The sequence below is a fragment of the Belonocnema kinseyi genome, chromosome 9 (assembly GCF_010883055.1).
Source record: "Belonocnema kinseyi isolate 2016_QV_RU_SX_M_011 chromosome 9, B_treatae_v1, whole genome shotgun sequence".
Lineage (NCBI taxonomy): Eukaryota > Metazoa > Arthropoda > Insecta > Hymenoptera > Cynipidae > Belonocnema > Belonocnema kinseyi.
In genome coordinates this window covers 58,894,447-58,921,146 of record NC_046665.1, presented here as the reverse complement: position 1 = coordinate 58,921,146, position 26,700 = coordinate 58,894,447, and the positions used below count along the sequence as shown (strand labels likewise).

The 26,700-nt window shown below is 28.1% G+C and overlaps 1 protein-coding gene across 1 annotated transcript in view; it reads left to right on the top strand.

The window, feature by feature from the left end:
* Nucleotides 1-21,389, top strand: part of LOC117180281 (feline leukemia virus subgroup C receptor-related protein 2) — a 46,464-nt gene extending 25,075 nt beyond the window's left edge. The window contains exons 5-9 of the mRNA XM_033372684.1: nt 12,517-12,658; nt 12,804-13,009; nt 14,783-14,886; nt 15,106-15,216; nt 19,940-21,389. Of these exons, the coding sequence (XP_033228575.1) occupies nt 12,517-12,658; nt 12,804-13,009; nt 14,783-14,886; nt 15,106-15,216; nt 19,940-20,201 (825 nt within the window). The 3' untranslated portion in view covers nt 20,202-21,389. The remainder of the gene's footprint in view (nt 1-12,516; nt 12,659-12,803; nt 13,010-14,782; nt 14,887-15,105; nt 15,217-19,939) is intronic.
* Nucleotides 21,390-26,700: the final 5,311 nt, after the last annotated feature.

The window sequence follows — 26,700 nt, the reverse complement described above, 5'->3', positions numbered from 1 at the left end:
TTGAAAAATATTGCGTTTATTTCTGAAAAAGAATTCTTCTTTCTATCTCTCTAGTAACTTAAGGGGGGAGATACCTTTAGAAAGGGTAAAATCAATCAATTTTAATGACTTTTTTTAAAGTTGATAAAATAACTAGATCATTTATTAATTTTAACATCTTTTCCTTACATTGTTAAAGTGTAAAAAACATGTGATTGTTTAATTTTTTTTTTACAAAATGGCGATCCTGCAGAATACTTCTTCAAGCATCTGCTCCGAGGCATCGAAAACTGCTGCAGCTGTCAAAATTTTTCCATTTGCCTGATATAAAAAAGGTTTTTTGTTCGATAACTTATGTGTTAAAGGGAAGGGTGAACCTATAAAATAATTTTAAAAAGTTGATAATTAAAATTGATGTCGGCTGTTTAATCGAAGGTTCAAATTTTCGACCATTTTTTTCAACAGTTTTGACCCCAAGAAAATTATTTAATAATCCGATAGTACCATAAAGAGAAACTTCTGCAAAATTCAGCCTAATCGGCCAATAACTTTTTAAGTTACAGCACGAGCAGTCTTTGAAAAGATATATATACAAACCTATTGTGAAAGAAACATTGCTCCGACCCAAGCGCTCCGAATACCTTATTAATTAGTGACGGTGTGGGGACTCTGACATTTTTGACAATATCTCCATAAATATTTAAAATTTTCCTTTTTCCTTTTTACAGTATATTTCTAGCATATTATACATTCAAAATATGAAAGAAAAAATAATCGATTTTTCGGATATTCTAAAGGTATCTCCCCTCTTAATGGAAAGCACCCGAATCGCAATCAAAAGTTCTGTGGTTCGATTCCCAGCGGAGTAAAAGGAGTAGTTCTTTTTCCAGAAAAAATATTACTTTAAGACCATGTAATGAGTAGGTCAAGTGAGCAGATTCCTACCCTATCGCCACTTTTTTATTTCCCAACTTATATGCACATGAAACGCCACATCGAGTTGAAAATTTGGGATACTAAACAAGAAGCACTAAGAATGGTGGGTCTGGTCCTAAATTTGTATAATTATGAAAAAAGTTTTTTGTTGTACATAATTTTTGTTGCTTTTTTAATAATTATTAAAGTTTAGGACCAGACCAACCTTTCTTAGTGCTTCTTATTTATTATCCCAAATTTTCAACTCGATGTGGCGCTTCGTGTGAAGGAAAAATTTTAATTCATAGCTCCATCTAGTCGGAAAAAGATGTTAAGAATTTCTGTTATTCTCTGATGATAATACAGATTCCTTGAAAACAATAAAACTGTGCTTAAGGGCATGTGACACAGCTAAATACCTATATTACCGACCTCACTTTTTCAGTCCACTGAATGTTTTTTTGAACCTAAGAACTTTTTTGTAAATAAAATATCGAGCTGAAACTTTGGAAGATGTATTAGAGCACAATAAAGTACATTTAGGTACTGCGTTTTGGTAGGAACTTCACTGAAAATTATTTCATCTTTTTTCTGAACCTCAACATTTTTTGAACGTTCGAACTTTTTTTATACATAAAATATCGGTCTCAAACTTTGAGAAATGCAAGAGCCGAAAGAAATATACGCTTAAGTACAAAGCTTAATAATAATAGGTGTAAAAAAAATATTTCAGCAATCAATTCCAACGGCATCAGCCGGAAACGTTGTACACGAAAATATGAAATCTCTAGAGCCTCGTCTAGTGGCCGCCAGGTTTCATATTGTCGTGTACAACGTTACCGGCTGATGCGGTTGGAATTGATTCTTAAAATATATTTTTTTACATCTTTTATTATTAAGCTTTGTACTTAAACGTAGTTTTCTTTCGACTCTTGCATTTCTTCAAGTTTGAGACCGATATTTTATATATAAAAAAAGTTCGAACGTTCAAAAAATGTTGAGGTTCAGAAAAAAGATGAAATAATTTTCAGTGAAGTTCCTACCAAAATGCAGTACCTAAACGTACTTTATTGTACTCTAATACATTTCCCAAAGTATCAGCTCGATATTTTATTCACAAAAAAAGTTCTTAGGTTCAAAAAAACATTCAGTGAACTGAAAAAGTGTGGTCGGTAATATAGGTATATAGCTGTGTCACATGTCCTGAAAAAATGAAAACTCAGGAAAAATAGAAATGTGTTTCATTTGGTTAAAATATTGATTCCACAGAAAAAAGTTTTCAGAAAAGTTGTACTACTCTCTAAGAAGAATTTTTCTCTAGGATAAAAGTTTTTTTATAAACGTCAATAATTTCGAGAAAGCATTCGATTAAAGAAATAAAGCATTCGAAGCCAGAATAGAAAGCTCAGGGTGGCGACTTAGACGAGAAACCGGAAAAGATTGGGAAATGACTGTGAGATTTATTGACATTGATTTAAGCATTATATTTTGTATCGATAATTTATCTTTTTTTGGATGAAAACTCAACTATTTGGTCGAAAATTGATATTTTTTATGTGTAAATCAAACCATTTGTATAAAAATGCATGTACTATGTGACAAATTCATATTTTTGGTATAAAATTTAACTATTCCATTTTTTCAAATTGATTTCCTCTTGTTTAAAATTTAAATCAAAAATTGTGTTTTTAATTAATAATTCAACTATTTCATGAAAAATAGACATCTTTTGTTAAAAATCGATCTTTTGTGATAAAAAATTATCTCTTTCTTTGCAAATCAATCTTCTTATTTAAAAATTATTCTTTTCCATTAAATTTTCAAGTATTCCAGTTGATTATTTATCATTTTAGTTGAACATTCATCATTTAGGTTAAAGATAAAATTACTTGTTTGAACGTTAATCTCTTTCGTTGAAAACTAATTTTGGTTGTTTAAAGATTGGTATTTTTAATAAGATATTCATTTCTTCGGTTGAAATATGAGCTACTTGATTTAAAACTTGTTCTTCCTTTAGATGAAAAGGATTTTTTCCCGAAACTGTAACTCTTTTGTTGAAAATTTCTTTCTTATGTTTTGATTCACAATTCATCTTGTTTAGTAAAAATTATACTTGCTATTGAAATTTAAACTATTTTAGTTGAATAATAATTGTTTTAGTTGGAAACTTATGTTTTGGTTTATAATTCAAGTACAGTGAAACCCTTCAATAAGCCTCACTTCTATAGCCCTTTCGCGAATTGACGCCACGCCGTAGTTAGGTGTAACAGAAGCTGCGTGGGGCGTGCGGGGTCTGCGGTTGTCACTCAGGCGAGCATTCAGACATAAACAAACAAAAGCGGAGCGGGCTATAATGAGTTAGTTCTCATCCACCATCAGCCCCAAAATCGGCGCTATGGAGAGTTATCACTGTATTACACTTGAAGATTCATCATTTTAGTTGAAAATGCATCAGTCAGGTTGCAAATGGAACTATTTTCTTGAAAATCTGTTTTTTTTTTAAGTTAATTTTTTCAACTTAATGTTTAACTTTTCATTTTTTGGGTTGAAAATTGATATTTTTAGTGGAAAATCATGTATTTGTTTCAAAATTAATTAATTTTGCAATTATTTGATCTGTTGTGTTAAAGGATGTTTAGGATGAATGTCATGAATTCAAATAAATGTTTGTATTTAGCGGCAAATCTGAATTTGTTACTTTTATTCGACCGGGAAAATTGAAAACATTGACTTGGAAATAATTTTCGGGTCTTCTTTAACTTTATGAAGAATTTTAGAAAAATTTGTACAAGAATAATGTAAAGTTTCGTTAAAAAATTAGCACCAGATAATTTTGTATCAAATAATAACTCTCGGTTCTATAAACAATTATGAATAAATTCTGGTTTTTAGTTTCTCATAATCGCAGAGACTCGTGGTAAAACTGTGCTCCATTTATGTCTTTAGGGTAGAACAAAATTTGGATGGTTTATGGCATTTCAGGCATTTTTCGATTCCTCGAAAAGTTCCTGACAGTATAGAAATTACTCGAAAACCGGGGAATTTTCCGGTCATTTGCAAGGCTGGTTTATGGAGAGCCCATGCCGATTCCGAAAAACCATCCTTTACAACAGGAATAAGGATCCATTACAATTGAGCAAAACAAAGAAAGATATTTGTAATAATTATTCCATGCTCATGAAAATTATTCAAATTTATTGCAAGTCCCTGTGAATATTTGGAACTGAAAACGATACTGGGATACTGTGTTCATTATTGTTTATAGCATAAAGAGCTATCATTTGATCTAATACTAGCTGATGCTAATTTTTTAATGAAGCTTCATATTATTCATGTACAAATTTCCAAGAGATTCGTTTAAAATCGCTAAAGGTATAGTAGGTAAAAGTATGTTCATTCAAAAATGAGCATTAACTTGGTAAATATACAAAGAAAATATTAAATATAAAACCAAGCACAGCTTTCTATTCTCACTAATCGATGTTTTCTTAAAATTGATAACTTATCAAAAAATGTTGCCTTATAAAAAAATGCTTTCCAGGGAGTAGTTCGACTTTTGTCAAAAACTTTGCTGTGCAATCAATATTTTTACGAAGATACGTGGACAACATACGATGCGTGGACAATTGAGGACAATTATTTTAAATGAAATGAAAATGAATTGAACTTGTATAATTTCTCAGCAAAAGCGTTAAAAAATGAATAATTTCAAATTAAAAGCGTCAGAAGTTGATTTTTTAATCGGAAACTCTAAAAGATGAAAATTGGTAAAAAATTAACAATTTAATTTGAAAAGAATTGAAATTGTATAATTTCGCATTAAAAGCGCTCAACACGAAAAATTGTATTTTGAATTCAAGAATCTCGAAATAGAATAATTTTAAAATAAAATTTCGAAAATAGGACAATTTTCCAAACCTTGAAAATTCAATATTTTCAGAATAGAATTTTCAAAATTAAATCGTTTTAAATTAGAAGCAATCGCATTTGTATTATTTCTAATTATAAGCATACAAAAATAATAATTTAAAATTTTTAAATTTAAATAATTTTCACTACACAAATGTTTCTAAGATTAAAAAAACAAATTCACCGTGATTTTCACCGTTCAAAATGAACGTTTTTTTCAATTATAAACTTTAAAATTGAATTATTCTTTGATAAAATACTAAAGAATAAGTTTTAATTCCAAACATTTAAACTAATGAAAGGCAAAACTTATACATTGAGTAGTGAAATGTAACCATTCAAATCAAGGAAATTATTCTACTACTGAGGTACTCTTTCAGGTAATTTATTTTTGACATGGAAAACAAGATTTTTAGTTAGTTTTAAATATAATATTTCTTAGATGTAGATATCCTAAATTGCTTGATTTTAATTATAAATGGAAAAAATGTACGTGTTCTTACATTATTCGAAATCGTGGAATCTAAAAATTAAAATACGTGATAGTTGCACAATTTTCAGTTTCTAATAAAGAAATTTTTAATGTTAAATGATTAATTTTTGCAACTAAACATTGGATATTTTAATTATATTGCGTTGAATTTTAAAGATTAAAAATTAAATAATGAAAAAAAGATTGCTATATATAATTATCATGTTTACAATGACACATTTTTAAGCATTTTAATTCAAAATTGTTTCTTTTTTAAGTTGAGTTTCAAATTTTAAAAAGGCTTCTATAAAAAATTGATAAAAAATCATTTATTTTGCGACGTCTAGTTTTAAAATCTTCTCCTTTTAACGCTTGGGTTTCAGAAATTAATTTCTCAATTTTTCATTGCTAAAATTAAGACCGTTTAGAATATTTAAACCTAAAATTATTGAATTTTTAACTGACTATCAATACTTTCAATATGAAGTTTTGCATTGTTTACAGATTTAACAGTAAAATTGTATTGATATTTTAAATATTTTTAATTGGAACTACAACATTCTGAATTTAAGCTTTTAAAGCAAAAAAAATTGGTTTCAAGGTCTCGAAAATTAAGCTGTTTTCGTATTGCGCATTCAAAACTATAATTTTTAATTTAAATAAGAAAAAGTATGTCATTTTCCATTCCAAATTAAAGGATTTTAAATATTCAGAAACCTTAAAGTTGAATTATTCTACAAACTTAAAAAAATGTTTTTCTGAATGAAAACTTTCAGAATTAATGAATTCAAACGTGGAGGGTTTGAAATTAAACAATTCCAAATTTCTTTGCAAAATTGAAGTATATTTAAATTAGGGTTTTGAGAATAAATTAAATAAAGTATTATATTATTATTCAAAAATTAAATGCTTTCGAGGTGGGAATTTTGTTTCCATTGGTTCTAGTCTAATTTTGTAATTGGATTAAAATGAAAATTTTCTCTAAAGCTTTCGAAAGTTTAATGTTTTATTGAATTAACTTTTTTTTTAATTAATAAATGTTCACTGTATAGTATTACAGAATTTTGTATTAGACTAACCAGTTAAGTATAGTGCTAGAGCTATAGTGTTACGGAATTTTTCGTATTACTAGTACTGGCCGAGCTGAAAATGGATAAGTATTACGGAAATTTCAGTAATAGCACAGTAATACATTAGTATTTTTAAAACAATCCCAGAAAGCATAATTTTTATGAAAAAATAAATGTAAGAAACTTTCCATTTTGGACTGATTTTTTATGAGAAACAGACATTTTTAAACTTTCAGAGAGGGGATTTAAATAAATTAAATTGATTCGTCAATATAGCATTTTGAAAAAACGTTCAAACTTTTGTTGAATGAAAATTTAAATCCCAGCTTTGGCCGTAAAAATGCTTTAAATTTGTATTTCGTTTATAATCACTGTATTCACACGTTGATATTTATAGCTTCATAATGATAAAAAAACGTTTAGCCCTCCAAAGTTCAATCTCATAAATTTCTTGAGATTTCAGATTCATATCTAAATACGAAAACATCAGTTAGCGATTTTATAATAATTTATTTAAGCGAATTGTGAACAATTGATGGATGTATACAATTTTTTATAAATTATTCAGTTTGAAAAGAACATTGAACCCCGCTATCTTAAAAATACTGGCAATAAAAATGTTTTGTTTTAGTCGTTACTTAAATAATTATTCAATATTTTCATTTTAATGAATAATCGTACAAACTTCATTTCTTGCTCAACATTTGGTACTTTGAATTATGTATGAAAATTAGTCATTTGACGGCAACAAAACTTGTTGATGCTTTTATCAAAAAGATAAGGTCTGTCGATATGCAATTCCAGAGTTACAGTCGTAGTTTCTATGTAAAAAAAAATTAGCATAGAATGAAGAAAAAATTGGTCTCAATAGAATATTCTTAAAGTGAAAAAATCTGTTTTTCTGCACCAAGTACATTTTCTTGGCGATTAGAAAAGATTCTGGTAATTCGAGATATTTGTAAGTTTTCGCCGAAAATGGATCTGTGTGGCAGCTTCGCAGATGTCCACTCAGTATTTTGTTGTTTTGATATTAATTGGTTTTCCGTTTAGAAAATGGATCAAAAAAACAGTTGAATTATTGAGTTTTGTCGAATTGATATAACTGTCAATGAAAAATTAAAATAGGTCAAATAAAAAGATTTACACATTTTTTATGTTATATTAAATTTACACAAGGACGTGTTTAATTTGAATTTAATTACTTTGATGCTTGTCAATTCGAAAATTCTACAATTTAATATTTTTAGGCTGGGCATTTTATTCAGAGAGGATCATGTATCCAAATTTGAGTTCTTTTAGATTCAAAACTTAAAAAGTCTAAACTGAAAGTATTTAATGTTTTTCAAGGTGAAGATTTTCAAGTGCGGATTTTTGATTCTATTCAAATTTTTAAAATATATAGGTAATACTGTAAAAAATAGGTGTCTTGCAAAAATCTCGAAAGGAATGTTGTCGCTTTTCCTCAATATCAATTGAGTAATTTGAAAAACTCGAAGCAAACTCGAAGAAAACTTGAAGCGTAATAAAACTGAAGAAAATATCAGATTTACTAATGTGAAATTTTATTATTTAACCAAAGCTAAACATATATATATATTAATCAAAATGTGTATATAAGATTAATTCTCTATTACGAAAGAAAAAGTTTTAACAAAATACAGGAATTTTGAAGTGAAAAAGATCAATGTAAAACAAAACATTACATAGTTATATTTTCAGAAAAAAAAATTTTTCCACGCAAAAAGAACGAAATTTCAGCAAAATAGTTAAATTTGAAAGAAAAGAATTAATTTTTAACTAAAATAATTAATTGTCGAAATTTCCACGAAAGAAATTGATTTTCAACCATATAGTTGCATTTTTAACTATAGATAAATGTTAAACCAAAGGTGGAATAGTTACATTTTTACTTAAAAGATTCATTTTCGACAACAAAAAAACGAATTTTAACCAAATAGTTAAATTTTTAAGCAAAGTAATTAAGTTTGAACTAAAAGAATGAATTGCCAAAGAGATCAAATGAATTTTGAACCTAATAGTTAAATTTTCAGATTAAAATATTAATTTTCTACAAAGAGAAAACTTATAAATAAATATTTTAAATAGTTTCAACAAAATATTCAGACTTTCAACTAAATGGATGAATTTTCAACCAAGAAGATTAAATTTCGCTCAAAAAGGATAAATTTTTGAGAATAAATAGAATAGTTGAATTTTTAGTTAAAAAACTAATTTTCAATCGCAGAAATGAATTTTGAACCAAGGAGATTAATTCCCTACTAATAAAATTAATTTTTAATAAAAACCAAAAAATTAATTTTCAGCAAAAAATATGAATTAGTCATCAGAAAGATTTATATTCCACCAGTAAGGCAACATTTTTAATAAATAACAGTAATTTCCAACCAAATAGATGAATTTTTAACTAAAGAAGAAAATGTTAATTCACACATGAAATAGCTAATGTGTATATAGTGAAATACTGTTGTATGCCTTAATAAATTAAAATGTTAAATTATAGATTTTTAATTTTTCAGTTTTATTAAGCACAGAAATGTTACAATGTACAGGGTCACCAAAAAGTATCGTACCCCCCTCCCCCCACCCTATCAGCGAAAATATGCGTATTCGTGAGAAATGTTTGAGACAAAAGTTTCAGAGTTTCGGGCGAGGATCTGAACGGTGACCTTCAAGCTAACCTTGGCGTTGACCTTCACGGTTATTTCAAGGTCAACTTTTATTTTTCAAATGGAAACCTCTATTTTTGATACCGCCAATCGAAAGAACGCCAAATTTTACGTTTAGTTATGCATCAAGGTCATGTGACCCAATATCTCACATTTGTTATTTTTTTTTTTCTGAAACTTTTTCCTGAAACTTTTGTCTGAAACTTTTGTCTGAAATATTTCTCACGAAAACGCATATTTTCGCTGATCAGCCGTCTAGACCTTGTTTGAGTTTATACGACCCTGGAATGACCTCGAAGGACATCGGGTCACATGACCTTGATGCATATCTAAACGTAAAATTTTGCGTTCTTCCGACTGGCGGTGTCAAAAATAGGGGTTTCCATTTGAAAAATAAAAGTTGACCTTGACATAACTTTGATATTTGATGATTGATTGACTTTGATATTCTACGATCATCTAGAAATACCTTAAAAATGCATTTTTTTGTGTTTTTTAAACGTTAAAAGAATATTAAAATTGTGGTGCGGATAATTTAACGTGCAGCGAGACATATTTTTTAGTTAAGAAGAAAAATGATCTGCTAAATTTGAAGAATTGTAAGTAAATAAAAAAAAATTATGTCACTCATATTGAATTTACTGGAATCTTATCGCTGCAATAAAGAAACTTCTATAAATAGTGTACAACGTTTTTAAACCATATAAGAATTTCTGTAAAATATTCAGCAAAACGTTGGAAAACGAACTAATTTTTCTAAAAGAAGCTAAAATCGTATCAGTTAGATACAATATTTAACCAAATTGTAATATAAATCAATTTAAAGTAGATACTTTAAAATTTAAGAGCTTTTAGATTTGAATCTTGAGAATTAAAAAACTTCCAGAAGAAGGTTCTAGGGCTTTGACAATTAAAAGAGGCTTTTTCAAGTTTGAATTCAATTAACAATTCTTAGTGATCGAAATACAAAAGAAATACAATCAAGGCGTATTTAAATTGAAAGATTTTTATTGTAGAGCTTTCATTTGTAATATTTTATAGAAACTTGCAAGCTTAAACGCTGTCTGGTCTATACTTCGGTCTACTAAAAACTTTTGCATCAACAAAAAATAATCACAAAAATGTTTTAAATCGTTTTTTAATTTGTTTTTCGAATTGAGTATTTAAACTTTATTTATCCTTTACGATGGATTTAAATTTCCGACAGCTCTCTTTACAGTGTAGTATTCGTTAATAATGATTTGGTCTAGTCGTAATTGAGAAGAGGATGTGATCTTGGCTTTAATAGACGATTAGCTTCAGTGGCCGAACTATAAATCTATCTCAAGCTGAGGACATATCACAAAATTGCTGCTGAAGAGCTCGGAAACAATTTGAATTAACATAGTGTTTCTCTCTAAATAGAGATTTTAAATTGTCCCTCTTTAATTTTCCAACCCAGGAATTTTGATCAGAAAAATAAGGAGCATAGGGATCATTATCCCCTCTTCCCCTATTTTCCCATTGTTGTCCTCAAAATCCCCTATACACTAATGGAAAAAATTAAAAGGGTCAACAAAAATTTCCGAATTTTTAGAGTTTTTTCAGTGTGCTGTATGTCAGTGAAAAATGGTCGTCTCAAGGTTCTAAAAAAAAGGCATTTTGAAGATTTAGGTTTCTAGTTTTGAGATATTTTGGCAAAAGAATTTTCGGAGCTATATGTTCCTTCAAAATGCTTTAAAATGTTTCAAAATGCTGCATAATGCTTTTATAAGACCTTGATACGACCATTTTTCACTGAGATACAGCATTCTGCAAAATCAATACAAATTCTGAAAATTTTTTGACTCTTTAATTTTTTCCATTAGTGTAATATAATACTATGTTTCAGTATTATTTAAATTTTCCCCATTTTTTTAAAACTGGGATTATTTTTCAAATAGAAACTTATGATATTGAAAAATGTGCCACATAATCTATATTCATGCAGCTATTAGCATTAGGGTGGGTCGAAAATAGCCATTTTTAAACATGTTTTTATTAATTTTGAGTGAAATTTCAAACAGTATACAAAATTAAAGATCTTGAAAAATGTCACCTTTTCTGTTCAATGATTTTTGGTATGAGCAACTGTTTTGGATACAAATTTTAACAAAAATGTTAAGTTGGATCTAATTTCGAATATCCCTTAATTCTCTAATAATACTTAGGCAAAAAATACTAAAAAATATAGCAGCCATTTGAAGAAAAACTATATTTCAAAATTCTACTATATTTTCTAAAATATTAATTTAATGAATATTGAAGTGACACGTAAAAGTCGAAATTGCATTGATTTTTTTTAGTTTTCTTTTTAATTTTTCGCCGGAATAGATTTCACCACGGACTTGAAATTTAAATGAAAAATGAGATAACTGAGTTTTTTAAAATCTATGGCTATTGCGCTTGATTCTGATGTCGACAAAACTTTTTTCCAAATAGTGGAGTGTTTCATACCCCAAAAGGCGACTTCTCCATATGATTTCATGTAAATCTTAAAAGAATTGCTATTTTCGACGCTTCCTAATCAGCATGCATGATTTTTAATTTAAACAATTTTAAACACATAAAATTACAAATATTCCATTTGATTAATTCTGACCCTAAAGCCCTAAAACAGATAGCTTCAAGAAATTTACGAGTAAAAAATAATGCGTGACTGAAAAAATATTTTTATTATTTAATATGTAAATATGGCAGAAAGGCCAGAATTTTCATTTGTGACTTTACAAATTTCTATATATTTATTTTTATACAATCGGCGAGGTTAGATTCACAGTAAAAAATTTATTTTTAATGTATTTTTTGGTATTTTTAAAGGTTTGCATTCATAGCTATTCTGAATAGAATTTTTTATAAAATGCGTGATATCGTATATTTTTATGTTGATTTCGACAATAAAACAAAGTTTGATTTAGTATGAAATTATTTTATCCTAAATATTTTCTTTGATGTTAAAATTTTTTTTAATATATATTATTTCAAGAGTTCAGAAATAAATTGATTCGGCCTATCAGATTTTTAGATCCTTTGAAAAAAACTATCGAAATGGAATAATAGTGATAGAAGGCTAGATGTGGGAACAAAAAAATATTGGTCACAGAGCTCAACAAATTATTTTAAATAATTTGATATACTCTGAATGATTGTATTTCTGTTTTATACCAATATAATTGCAAACATAATGGCAATACGCACTGTAAACTTATTTTTTTAAAGTTTTCGTTAATATTTTAGACATTTTGGGAAAATATTTTATAGAAATATTTCAGTGATTTATCCGTTCTTCCATTAAACAACATGAAAATCTGACATCACACTTAATTGACTAAAAGAAGGAAAATCGACATTGTTTTCGTATTTCATATTTATATAACAATATTTATGTAATAATTTTAATATAATAATATAATAATTTTCATTAATCTTGTATAATTTTACTTAAAACAAATATTTCGTTTCCCAGTTAGGAGTGGCAATCGGGTTTTTATTTCCACCGATGTTAGTCCCGGAAAGCAAGGATACAGAAATTGTTGGAGAAGGATTGCAACTTATGTTTTACATAGTGGCCGCATTCACAACGACAATCTTAGTCCTTATATTATTGTGTAAGTGAAAAATGATTTTTTTAGTTAATAATTTCTTCCATAAATACCGTAAACTGGTGCTAAGCGGCGCATATATGGGGCAAGCGGCACATCCCTAATTATGTTGCTCTTAAAAATTTAAATATTCATGAATGTAAAATTTTAGTTTTTAAGGCTGAACCACCTCTGCCTCCTAGTCCAGCTCAGGCTGTTCAAAGAGATGCGGAAGTTACCGAAAGCTTCTTGCAGTCAGTCAAGAGGCTCGCTACTAATGTTGGTTATCTCCTACTTTTGCTAAGCTATGCAATTAACGTTGGCATTTTTTATGCCATTAGCACCCTCCTCAGTCAAATTCTTGACAATCATTACCCAGTAAGTATCTTTAAAAAATTTTTATTATACAAGTTTTTAATATAAATGAAATTTATCTCTTTGCTCAAATTCATCGCCCAAACTATATTGTAATTTAAAGAATTTTGAGAAATATAATTTAGTTCTTGCACCACAATAAAAAATTCTTAAATAATTTAATGTAATTTTAGCAGTTAAGTAAACACACAAGAAGAATTAGATCGTAAACAAACAATTTATTGTACTTTTGAAAATCGAATATAGATGCAGAAAGTATTGGATTGACGATTAATTATGAAATAAAATTTAACTTCTCGCCCAATTTCATCGCTCAAACTATATTTTTGCTAAACCAATTAAAAATATATATATTATTCAGTTCTTAGAGGTCCATACATAATTTACAAAAAACTCAATATAATTGTAGAACTCTAGTATACGTCCATAAAGAAATTGATTGACAATTAATTAGAAACGAAAAGTTAGCTCCTTTCCAAATTCATTACCCAAACTTTTTGGTTACTAAACCGATCTTGAAAAATAACATTTATTTATGGACGACAATACAAAATTCATAAACAATTTATTTTAATTTAACACTTGAATATAAATGCAGAAAGTATTGGATTAATTATTAATTATAAAATAAAATTTAACTCCTTGTCCAAATTCATCGCCCAAAATTTTGTTTTATTAAACCATTTAAAGAAATTACCATTTAGTTCTTAGATCAGAATCAAAATTCGATAACAAAATTAATGCAATTTTAGCACTCAAGTATACATTCTGGAAGAATTGGTTTGGCGACTAATTATTATTATACACGAAAATTTCCCTCTTTGCACAAATTCATTGCCCAAACTTTTCTGTGGATAAACGAATTTGTATACATTATTACATTAGTATACATTAGGGTGGGTCGAAAAACACAATTTAGAATTCGAATTTGGAACTGTTTAGAAAAGTTGTATATTGGAACACTAAAAAGGTATAAATTATTTAATGTTGATTGATTAACTCTTTCAAAATGCGTGTTATCAAAATATGTTTGAAAAATGTTCATTTTCATATTATTATGTGTTTCAATTTTTGTTATGTTCTTCGGGGTCTTCATCGTCTCCAAAAATCTTGACAGTTCTTTAATCAACGTTCTCTAACAAATAATTTAGGTTTACTAGGCCCCTGTTTTCAACAAACAATTTTAACATCTACAGAAACTCCAGGAAAATCGTTTAATTTGAAATGCTTGAAAATAAATAATTTGAAAAAACACAACAATCAGTTTTTCAAAAATGTACTGTTCTTACATTTATTAATTTTTAAGCATGTCAAATATTTTTTTACTGTATTTGTATGAGTAGAAAAGCCTCAAATATCATAAATAATTCTCCTGATGCTTCTGTAGATTCTAAAAATATTTTCTGAAGTCATTGGTCTACTAATGCTAAACCTAGAGAACACAGAAGTATCAAATTTATGAAAATTATAATTTTTCCAAACACATTTTCATAACGCGTGCTAGAAGGCCCTGATCTTTTGACACCAAATAATTTATTCTTGCTTAGGGTCTCAGTATACTACATTTTTACAGAGATCCAAACATGATTTCTAAAATTTGGGGTTGTCGCCCACCCTAGTATACCTGCGGGGAAAATGTGCTTGGCGATTAATTATTAAACAAATTTAACTCCTTCACCAATTTTATCGCCCAAACTATTTTGCTGCTAAACCAATTTTTAAATTTCTTTCTTGTACGATAATAAAAAAAATCATAGCAAATTATTATGATTTTAGCACTCTAGTATACATGCAGGAAGAATTGGATTGACGATAGTCTGTGCAGGGATGTTAGGATCCGTTATGTGTGGAGTAGTTTTGGACAAGACACACAAATTCAAGTAAGTTATTCGCGAAATAATTTCTATTAAACGAAAGAAAAGATTTTTTGAACTTTTTTATTATTTCTCTCAAATAATTAAAATTGTTATTTTATTTTAAATTCTTAAGTAAAATAGGAATGCGAAACAGAAAGGGTATTAAATTAAATATAGTTTTGCTCCCTCCATTTCTTGGACCTTACTATTTATAAAATGTGCTAATTCTATTAACATTCACAGGGAAACGACTCTTGGCGTCTACCTGTTTTCTTTAGTGGGTATGATCATCTTCACTTTCACGTTGGACTGTGGAAAAATTTATGTCGTCTATTTAACTGCTGGACTATTGGGGTGAGATACAAATTATTTTTTTGTAACTTGGAATGAAATTATTCCTTAACTGGAAATCTTTATGCGCGCGCTAAGTTTCGTATTAAAAGTAAATTTTTAAATATAAATATTTCAGGGTGGCTTTTAAAGCAAAAACAAGTTTTCGGTTATTTCCTGGTTACTAATAATTTTTCCATGTAATATTTAAAAAATTATAACATTTATACACAAAAATGTTGAATTTAAATACTCAATATTTTTAAAAACAAAATCAAAGCATTTAAAGCATTGGAACTCTTCTGATTTAAAATAGGTTGGCGGTAGGCAAGGGTAAACCTTGAAATCAGGGAAAAGATATGGGTTTAAAAAAAACTGGCAAAATTTATGTAATTTCTATAGTAGGTACTTTAAATAACTATCAAGGATAATGAACACTGAGCGTCAAGAAACCAGAAGTGTGATGAAAATGATGAGAATAAAGTACGTTGATGCATTTCAATCTTTAAAAACTGAAGAGACTGAAATCATATCCCGAGATACCTTAAACTCACATTTTTTTCTAAATCATCCGAATAGAAACATTTATTCTTGGAATTTTTTTCATATTATGTGAAAATTGATCATTTGGAGAGGTGGTTTCAGCAAAACAAAAGCAGTATTATGTACTCATTTAGTCGCACTATCATCTGTTTCACGATTCTTAATTTGTTTCTCCTCATGAATCTCTTTTTCATTAAATTTCAAGTTTTTAATTAATAAGCCTGATATTAATATTTTTTCTTGTGTGAAATTATTTGCGTGTGTGCTTACTTCGTTTTGATGCCCTCCTCAAGCAGACAGAACTTTACTAATTTTATTACTGTTTCATTGTATATAATAATTATCAGTTCGTTTAAATAAGACATTTTCATATCTTGTTGATAAGTGGATCATGGATGTGATCACTAAGAGAATATTTTCAAATGAAGATTTTAAAATATTCGAGCCCAAGTTACCATTGTTTTCTTGTAGAAAAAAACAAAACAGAACCAACGGTAATTACTGCCACTGCTGCAAACAAAGTTTTATCAGAAAGATTTAAAGGCCACCTGAATTTCGAGAAAGTCTTGATACTTGCTTTATGTATCTAACCATGCAGATTTAAAGTACTAAAAAAACCAAAGATGATTCAATAAATTCGATTCAAATTTGCAAAAAGTTAGTTCAATACACAGGACAAGGTATAAAACATCCTTGTAGCAACATCCGATAAAAGCTTCGGAAAATGTGAAGAAAATTCTAGAAAACTTCCAGAGAAGCATCATAATCAATTTGTGACTTCTATTCTGAAACAAAAATTGGATACGCAAACCGTCGCCAGTGTTAGTAGTCAGCTTCGAGATATTGAAATAAATTTGAAAACTTCTGGTTCTAAGAAAAGGTTCGTTTTGAATTTAATGAAAAACTAAAAATTAGTCTTTCCTGCTGAAAGGTTAAATAATTATCAAGCATCATTTAAAGATATGAAAAAGTTTACAAACTTCCTGAGATGTACTTCTGGTAAACTATCTGTGTCTGCATATTATAGCTAACATGTTTCTCAATAATACAAAAGTTACAAGGTATTCACAAAGATGGCCGCAAAAACTGATATTTCGGAATCCTCGATTTTAAAGCAAAGGTCTCGAAGCTTCAGGCATTAGGCCACGCTCCTTTGCTTGCAGGTCTCGAATTCTATGCTTTTAGATCTTAGAGACTCAGACTTTAAAGTTTAAATCACTTAAAAATTGTTGCTCTACTATCACGCGCTTTTGTGAATTAATCTCTAGAAATTTCTTTCGATGAAAATGTTAATATTTATATCAATGGTTGATGTTTAAGTTCCTGTTAAGTTTGATATTAATATATATGTATTTTTGATTCAAGTTTTTAAAAATAGAAGGAATCAGGCAAAATTGAAAAAAGCATAAAATTCCACTATAGTATACCTCGGGAAGAGAATCAACTACGATTTCAGTCTCTTAAGTTTCTGAAGCTTTAAATGCATACAAATGGAGAACAAATGAAAGGCCACACTGCATACGTACGTAAGGGCCAAATTTTCGAAAATTGGTTTATTGGCTTAAACTACTTGTTTCCTCCTAACTCGTGTCCTGTAGAAGATTTTGGTTCAGTATGACCCGAAAGTAGCTTTAGGAAAAAAAGTCAGTGTATACTGGCGTAAGTGCCACGATTCTTGCTGGCGTAAGTGCTATGCTTCATTGTGTGGTGTCATCGCAGCGTCATTGATTTTCGGATTACGTGTCGATTCTGGTTTTTTAATTTTGTCCCCTAAAAATTGTGAATTCTCGGAGGAAAAAAATAGAAGGTTTTGGGTGCTTGTCGATATTTAACCAGCGCTTTCTCGTGCAAGGTTGTATTTTTTAAGGTGCTCTTTCTGCGATCCAATAGAGATAACCAACAGCTCAAAAGTGCATTCTAGTTTTTATTTTAAATTAAAAAATGAAAAAGTTGCGTAACTTTTCATACATAAAAATTAGAGTTTTGTTTAGATTTGAATTTGATTGGATTTGTTTTGTTTGAATTAGATTTGTGTTTTGGGACTTACGCCCGTATGCAGTGTGCCCATTCAAATGTTCTTTTTTTTCTTGTCATATTGATTATAACTATGATTGCTTGAAGCTCAGTGTGTAAATTTGAACATTTTAATTTTAATTTAAAATTATTTTATTCTGCTTATAAAAGATTCTGTGTTTAAAATTTTACAAAATCAATATTATGGCCTTTGAATATTCATGGTCAGGGGAAATTGGGAATATATCCTGGTTAGTAATTTATTTTTCCTATCTTTCAATTTTTTGTTTTTTCAGTGGCAGACTGCTGAAGATTATATTTCTAGTTAAAAACTGCATTGTTTGGTTGCGAATTCAATAACTTTTTTATAAATTCATCCCTTTTGTTTAAAAATTCAATTATTTCTTCAAAAATTTGTCTGTTAAATTTAAACATACACCTGTTTTGGTAAAAATGTCATATTTTTTGGAAGAATTAAATTGTTTTTTATTTAAATAAAAATCTTTTTAGGTTTAACTTTATTTGTATACGTTAATTATATACAATTTGGTTAAAAAAATTTTTGTGTTTTGATCATTCATCATTTTAGAAGGAAAATCTGTCTCGTTGGTTGACATTTTTTTATTATTAGTAAAGTTTATAATTTTGACTTTGTTATATAATAAATTAATAATATCATAGACTCGACTTCTGCCTGGAATTAAGAAATTGTAATTTTAATAGATTTAAACTAAACTATTATTAGAATTCAAAAAGTTTAAAGACTTTTTCTTTATTACAAGTATTTTATGTTATAAAAAAAATGAAAAAATTATTAACTGAAGACGAAAATTAAAGAAACATACCAAGTAAAACTTTAAATATATATGTATTTAGGAAATATTAGTTTTTAAATTAAATTTTTTCGTGAAAAAACATATACTCTCTTCGTTCCATCAATCGAACCACAGAACTACAGATTCCCGGTCGGGTGCTATTTCATTTGAGCTATTAGAGAGATCGAAACAAGAATGTTTATTCAGAAATACATGCTATCTCAAGCCAGTTGTTATATTTGTGAAATGAGTAATTTAAAGGGATCTGCATTATCATCAAAGATAGTTTTAATCAATCAGTGTAGATATCATTCCACGATACGTTAAAATAGAGATCAACACTATCGATAAACTCAATTGCTCAAGTTACAGAAAACACTTAACGTCCTTTCTTACTAGGTGAAAAATAAATTAAAAAATGTTTTCAATTAAATCTTTTCTGAAAAAGATCTACTCTCTTCGGTCCACTGGGAATCAAAGCACAGAACTACCGATTATCGGTCAGATGTTTTTCAAATGAAGCTATGAAAAAAAATCGAAAGAAGAATCTTTTTTCAGGAATACACTTTATTTCAAGCCAGGTTTTACATTTATGATATGAGTCATTTAAAGGAATCTGCATTATCATCAGAGATAGTTACCATCACTCAGTGTAAATATCATTCCAGAATCTACACAATGGAGATCAATGCTATCGATCAAGTTAACTCTGCAAATCACAGAAAATACATATTGTTATTTCTGAAGAGAGTAGGTCTTTCTCAGAAAAAATGCAATTACAATTTTTTTAAACTTAGTTTCCATCTCTTTTATCCTAAATGTAACGCCTAGATTGAGATAACGTGTTTTTCTGAAAAAAGATTCGTTTTTTGTTTCCTCTAACAGCTTAATTGAAAAAGCACCCTACCGGCAATGAGAAGTTTTGTGGTTCGATTCCCAGTCGAGCGAAGACAGTCTATCTCTTATTCAGAAAAAATTGTATTTATAAATTGTTTAAATTCTTTTTCCGTCTAGTCAGAAATGACTTTAAGTATCTTCTGTTATTTGAAGAGTTAAATTGATCGATAGTGTTGATTTCTATTTTCACGCATTGTGGAATGATACCTACACTGATCGTTTGTAACTATCTCTGATGATAATACAGATTCGTTTAAATGTTAGTTTCCAATTATTAATTTCATATCGTTGTACAATTTCAAAGATATTAAATTGATCCTAAAGCTCTTTATATATTATAAATTGAATATTATTATTTTCCTTTTACGCTGATGAGCTTCTAAACTTTAAATAATAAAACGAACAAAAAAAAGCATCTCTACAAACCAACTTTATGCTGCGAATACTTGTATACTATTATTCTGTTTTTCAATTTGTAGATTCTTTATGACGGGTTATTTACCAGTGGGTTTCGAATTCGCAGCAGAATTGACCTATCCAGAACCGGAAGGAACATCAGCAGGTTTGCTAAATGCAATGACCCAGGTCTTTGGAATTGCCTTCACTTCAATTTCCGGATTTCTTATTACTGAATGGGGCGATTTTTGGTCAAATATTACTCTCTGTATAACGCTCGCCCTAGGGACAATTCTGACCATGATCATTCCCAACGATCTCAGAAGGCAGAACGCCAAATTCTAAGTCAACATTATATCTATTTTAAAAAGCACACACTTCCTAGTTGCTGGAAAAGGTAACGAAAACATGAAATTCGAGACAATAGCACGAAGTTGCAAATACTTGCCAAATGTGCCAATTTTTTGAGAAGGGAGGATAAAACATTCATCGTTGAAAACGATGCTTTAAAGAAATAATAATTTCTTTAGAGAATATCACGAAACAAACGAGACAATAATAGATTACAGCGAATTTAAAAATGCAAGGCCTTTTTTCTAAGGCATTTTGAGAAGAAGAATTCTGAGACTCTAATACTCATTTATAAAAATGGTTTATTGAAAGAGACTGTTCGGAAGACCATTATTTTTTTTTCTAAAAGCATTAGTATTGTGAACAAAATAATTGCCGTCCGATACAGTAAGTTTCTTCCAGAAAGGCTTCCTGTCCAAGAATTGCATTTGCAAACGTGTTTAGTGAACTAGATAAATGTCGTTTAACTCTACAGTTCTAGTTTTGATAGAATAGATTTGAATCTGACTTTAGTCCGGTAAAGTTTAGTTTAGAAAGGACATTGTGACCCAAAAATAATCTGAAAGTCATTTTGTAGAAAAAAGATAATATTTTTACAACATTAACCACAAGATGTGATAAATTCTAAAGATGTCGAAATTCACAAAGATTCTACATATTTTAGTAAACCAATATAATTTGTTTCGGGCCCCTTGGAATCGAGGAAATAAAGAGCACATCTCAATTTCAGAAATTAAAAAATGTATTTAAAGCTATTTAAATGATTTACTACTTATTTCCTTGATTCTTTTGTAAAATTCAAGTTCAAATGTCAGAAAGATACCCTGTAAATATGTATGTTTGTATTCCCGAATTGCAATTAATTGAACGAGATCTCGATCCGTCGCATATTTTTTAATGCATGTAAATGTTAGATAAAGAATCGAAGTCGAATCTTACAATTAGAATAAATGTGCGTTAAAGGCTCGTATTGTACGGGACCATCTGTTAAATCGAGAATCCTGCTGACGATATTATTAAGTTGATCGATTCGTCAAATTGAACGAAATTGAAACGATCAGAACAGTGCGTCACGATGTAAGAATATTTTTATTTCTACGGCGCAATCTTGTCTTGAAAAAATTTTATACTCCACCCAGTGGGCACACGCGTTAAAGAACATCTTTAGAACGGCTTAAAAATGTAAGTCAGTCCATATAACGTTCCATAAACATACAATGTTCCAGAGACGTTTTAAAGACGTATTTCGAACGTAAAACGTTTTTAGAATATTATTTGGTCTGACTTAGGACAATTTTTTAAACGTTCAAATGACGCCTTTTGACTTGTACGTCCAAGAAACGTTTTAAGGATGTTCCAATTACGTTCTAAAATTTTGTGACCACTGGGGAGATAAGAAAAATCTATCAGGTATAAAATTATTTAAAAAATTAAACTTTTCCTCAATAGGATGTTTGAAACTGTTACAGTCATCATAGAGTGTCACCTTTTTTTTCAGTTAACAAACTAAAATTTTAGCTAAAAATGCAATTTACAATACCTTGGAATACAATCTTGTAAGGGACCGTACTTAAAGTACGTAACAGCTCAAATTTTATCATTTCTTTTTAAATTTAAAGATTTTTTTAAAAACACATCCATTTTATTGGCAAATTTAACTGTTTTGTTTAAAATGTGTCTTATTAGGTTAAAAATTCCACCCTTTTCTTACCTTTGTTGAAAATTCATATTTTGTTGCTGATATGTCAATTGAAATCTTTTTTGGATAAAAACTATTTTTTCTCAAAATTTGTCTTTTTGATTTAAATATACATCTTTTTCAGTAGAAATATATTATCTTTCTTAGATAAAAATGCAATTGTTTTGTTGAAGATTTTACTATTTCCTAGAAAATTTACTTTTTGCTTAAAATTTGTATTTTGGTGTTGAAAAGTCAATGTAAACTGTTTTGGATGAAAATTCTACTCTTTTATGGAAAATTTGTCTATTTAACTTAAAAGTTCACCTGTTTGGTTTAATTTTTAACAATCTTGTTAAAACTTAATATTTTTGGTTAAAAAGTCGACTATTTGGCAGAAAATTAAATTATTCTTTAAAATTCTTATCTTGATGTTGGAAAATTAACTGGAATCTTCTTTGGGTGAACATTTAACTATTTTCAAACGTTTTTTCTTTAAGATTCATCTGCTTTATAAGAAATTTCATCTTTATTGAATAAAAATGCAACTGTTCGGTTGAAAATTCAACTCTTCTTTGAAATTTTATCTTTTTCATTTTAAAATTCATCTACTCTATAAGAAATTAAATCTTTCTTAGATGAGGATGCAACTTTTTAGTGGAAAATTCAAGAAGTTTGTTAAAAAGTCATATTTTTTGGTGGAAAATTCTGCTGCTTTAATGAAAATTTAGCAAGTTCGTAGAAAATTTAATTTCGGTTTAAATTTAATATTTTGTTGTCGAAAAGATAACCAAAATCTTTCCTAGATGAAAATTAAACTGTTTTTTTTTTTTTTTAATTTGTTGTTGCTGTTTTAATTAAAAATTGATCTTTTATAAGAGAAATTTGATCTTTCTTGGATAAATATGCATTTTTTCGGTTAATTATTAAATTAATTTGTTAAAAAGTCACACTTTTTGGTTGAAAATTCGACTTTTTTTGAAAATTTAACTAGTTCGTAGAAAATTTATTTTTTGTTTGAAATTTATATTTTGTTGTTGAAAAATGAACTGAAATCTTCTTTGGATGAAATTTCAACTTAAAAAAAATGTCGTTTTTTATTAAAAATGTATCTGTTTTACTACAAATTTCATCTTTATTGGATAAAAATGCAACTACTTTGTTAGAGAATTCAACTCTTTTGTTAAAAATTCATACCCTTTGGTTGAAAATTCGTCTTTTTGGGTACAAAATTTAATTGTTTTTGTAGAAACTTATTTCATATTTAAAAATTCATATTCTGATCGTGAAAAGTAAACTTAAATCTTTTTTCAACATAAAATTCTGCTATTTTTTAAAAAATATGTCTTTTTGATTTAAAAATACATCTCTTAAAATTTCTCTCCGTGTAGATCAACTTTGTTTTTTAGTGAAAAATCTTTATTTATTAAAAATTCGTCTTTTTCATTTTAAAATTATTTCTTTGTTGTTTTATAAATTTCATATTTTTTTATTGAAAAAAAGCTATGTCACTTTTTTGGGGGAATTAATCTTTTCAGGTTGAAAATGTAACTTTTATGTTAAAAATTTAATTATTGTGTTGTAAATTTAAGTACTTTGTTAAAAAGCCATCTTTCATAGTAGAAAAGACATTTCATTTGTTTAAAATAAATTAATAAATTTCAAAGTTTTAAATTTGTATTTGAAATGCTGTTTTATTCCGCTCATAATAAATTCTCGGTTAAAAGTATCACAATATTAAAGTGCGGTTATTTATCTATTCATGATCAAGGAAAATGACAAATTAGTCAAGGAAAAATTAGGTTATTTTGAAAATGAAATTCTCGTACACCCTACCTAATTCTACTAGCAATAACTAGCAAAATATTTCTGAACACAAAAAATTACGAATAGTAAGAGGGAGGGGGTATAGATATTTTCTTACGGGTTTTACAGGTAGAGGGGCGGGGGGGGGGTCTTAGAGGGGGCCTATAATCTGTTACATAATTTCAGTACGGTCCCTAAGCTCAAATGACCTGCAATTTTTTTGAGATCGAGAGAAAGACGGAAAATGACAGTGAATTTATTTTCTGGTCGGTAATTTTTTTGATTCTTATAGTTTTTGTTGAAGAATTGCATAAACATAAGCCCGAAGTTCCGAAAAAGATCCTGGCTACGCTACTTATTCAATCGGGATTTAAAACAGTTCAATTTTAGTATGACTAATTGTGGTAAAATTATTAAATGTTGAAGGCTTGAATTTGACAATTTCAATTTTTTTGATCTTATATTTTTTGATGCTTAAAAAACAGGATTTCCAGTTTAATATTTTTAGTTTGAAGTAATGTAAAGGTCCCAATAATCGTGACGCTAATTTTTCTTGCATTTTATGTAATTGACATTAATTGAAATTCAATTTGACATTATAACATTTTCAAAATAAATCAATTCTATCGTTGAATGTTACTTTTTACGTTTGTTTAAAAATGTTTAAAAATTTGTCTTTTTAACTTAAAAGTTCACCTGCTTGGTTTAAATTTTAACAATCTTGTTAAAAATGAATATTTTTGGTTAAAAAGTCGACTATTTGGCAGAAAATAAAATTATTCTTTAAAATTCTTATCTTGATGTTGAAAAATTAACTGAAATCTTCTTTGGGTGAACATTTACCTATTTTCAAACGTTTTTTCTTAAAAACTCCCAAGTTTCACGATTATTGTGACCGTCGCGATTACTCGAAAATTTACCTTATGTACAAAATTTTATGATACAAAATTTAAATTTCTCAGAGGTATATATTTGATGAATAAAGGCCTTAATAGCTGAATAATGTTTAATCATAACGTTTAAAATTCAATCATTATAGATTGAAACATGATAAATTGCATCATTTCAAATCTAAACTGTTTGAAATTCAACATTGTTGTTTGAACTCTTTTATAGATTTGTCACATTTTTACAAATTAAAAATTCAATTGATAGAATTTGGACCGTTTCGAATTTAAAAACTTAATAATTAAGTAATGTTACGTTTGAAGACTTCATATTTAAGAATTTGAATTTTCAAGATTTTCAAAATTCCTGAAACTAGAAAATTCCCAAAAAATAAAATTCTGGAGTATACAGTTTCCGAAAAAGAAAATATTCAAATTACGAAATTCCGAAAATGATCAAATTGACGAAATATAAAAATATAAGAATTACATGTACAATTTTATACATTTTTCATTTCAAAAGTCTTTAACATTTGAATTTTCAATTTAATCTCTGCAACATTCAAATGCAGAACTTTTATTATTCCGCATTAGATTCGTGAATTTATATATTTTTATTTAAAATCATGAATTCACGATTTGAAACTTCTAATTATAAATTCAAATATTAGAGATATCTTTTAATATTAACCCACGCCCCAAAGACCGTAATAATGTTTCTCGTTGATTTAATATGGGAAAAAGGAAATTTCTTGCATGTATATTTAACTGACATCACCTTTCTTAATTCATATAGCTGTTGCATTCATTCATATAAGCTGTGATGACTGCTTTTAAAATATTAATATTTTTGATAGGCTATTTTATAGATCACTGAGCGACGTTGACGTTGATGTAATTATAAAACGTACCTGCGCCACGGCCGTGATAAATTGTAATTGATTGCCTCGTTTTTCAATCAGTTCACAAGTAATTTAAGTAATTTAAGAAATTTAAGTTATTTAGGTAATAAGTTATAATTTAGTTATGTTCCTAAAATTCTCTGAGTTCTTCGAACTTTATGAGATATTTTTAAATTGGTTCTTGTGTTTAGGTAATTCTTTTGAAATGTGAAAAAAATGTTTAGTTAGGGACGTTTTTGAGAAATTCTTCCATTGGGAGTTTAGAATCTTCCTAGCCATTTTATTAGCGATAAGAAAATCTCTATTTAAAACTCAATTAGTCTTTTTGCTTGTGAATGTTAAACATGATAGAAATTATAAAAAATAATAATTAAAAGAAATAATAAATGTGAAATAATTATGTGTTGAGATGATTCGAAAATGAGTATTTTTGTAAAATCTACAATGTTTGAGGGTAAAGTCCCTGAGAATATTTATAAGCGAGAGGTATACAAAGAAGTATGGTTCAATTAAATAAAATATATTTTCCAAACTTGGAGAGTAATTTTATGAGTCAGCTCAATGTGTAATATAAGTGTTTATAATTTTAGAAATTTATGTGAAGTTTCGAATTTCCAAAGGTCTATTGTGAACTGTTAAACATTCCTCGTTGTTATAGTATTTTTTGTAATTAAGGTAACATATTGTGAAAAGTGGATTCAATTATTTTATATTGTAGGAATTATTTTTCAATTCTTTAAAATGGCTGAATTTTAAAGAAAGGAATATCTAGCAAAATATCAATCTTAATGCAATTGCGAGCTTGGAGAAAAGAAGGAGTATATTTTTTATATAGAAACTTTTAAAAAATAGACTATAAAATTATATCTGATCAGCATATCAAGAATTATTTATTATATAAGAAATATTTTCGTTTTTATAATCTTCGATTGTTTGTGTCATATGAAGAAGGATTTACAAAAAGAGATCAATTATTGAGGAATTCAATTTGTAGAAAATGAAGTTGACTTGAACTCTTCCTAAAAAATTACACGAAATAAACTCGTGATGTTGCGACTCTAAATGTTAAAGTTGAAACTAGTAGCCATATTTCTAGAGAGCACAAATTGTTGTTTCAAATTGAATGTTTGTTACAATAAATGCAAATTCTATTCAAGTGCTTTTATTTCTTTTAAACCTTTCCGACTTGAGTTTTAGCAGGAGTTGGGGGGGGGGGGGGG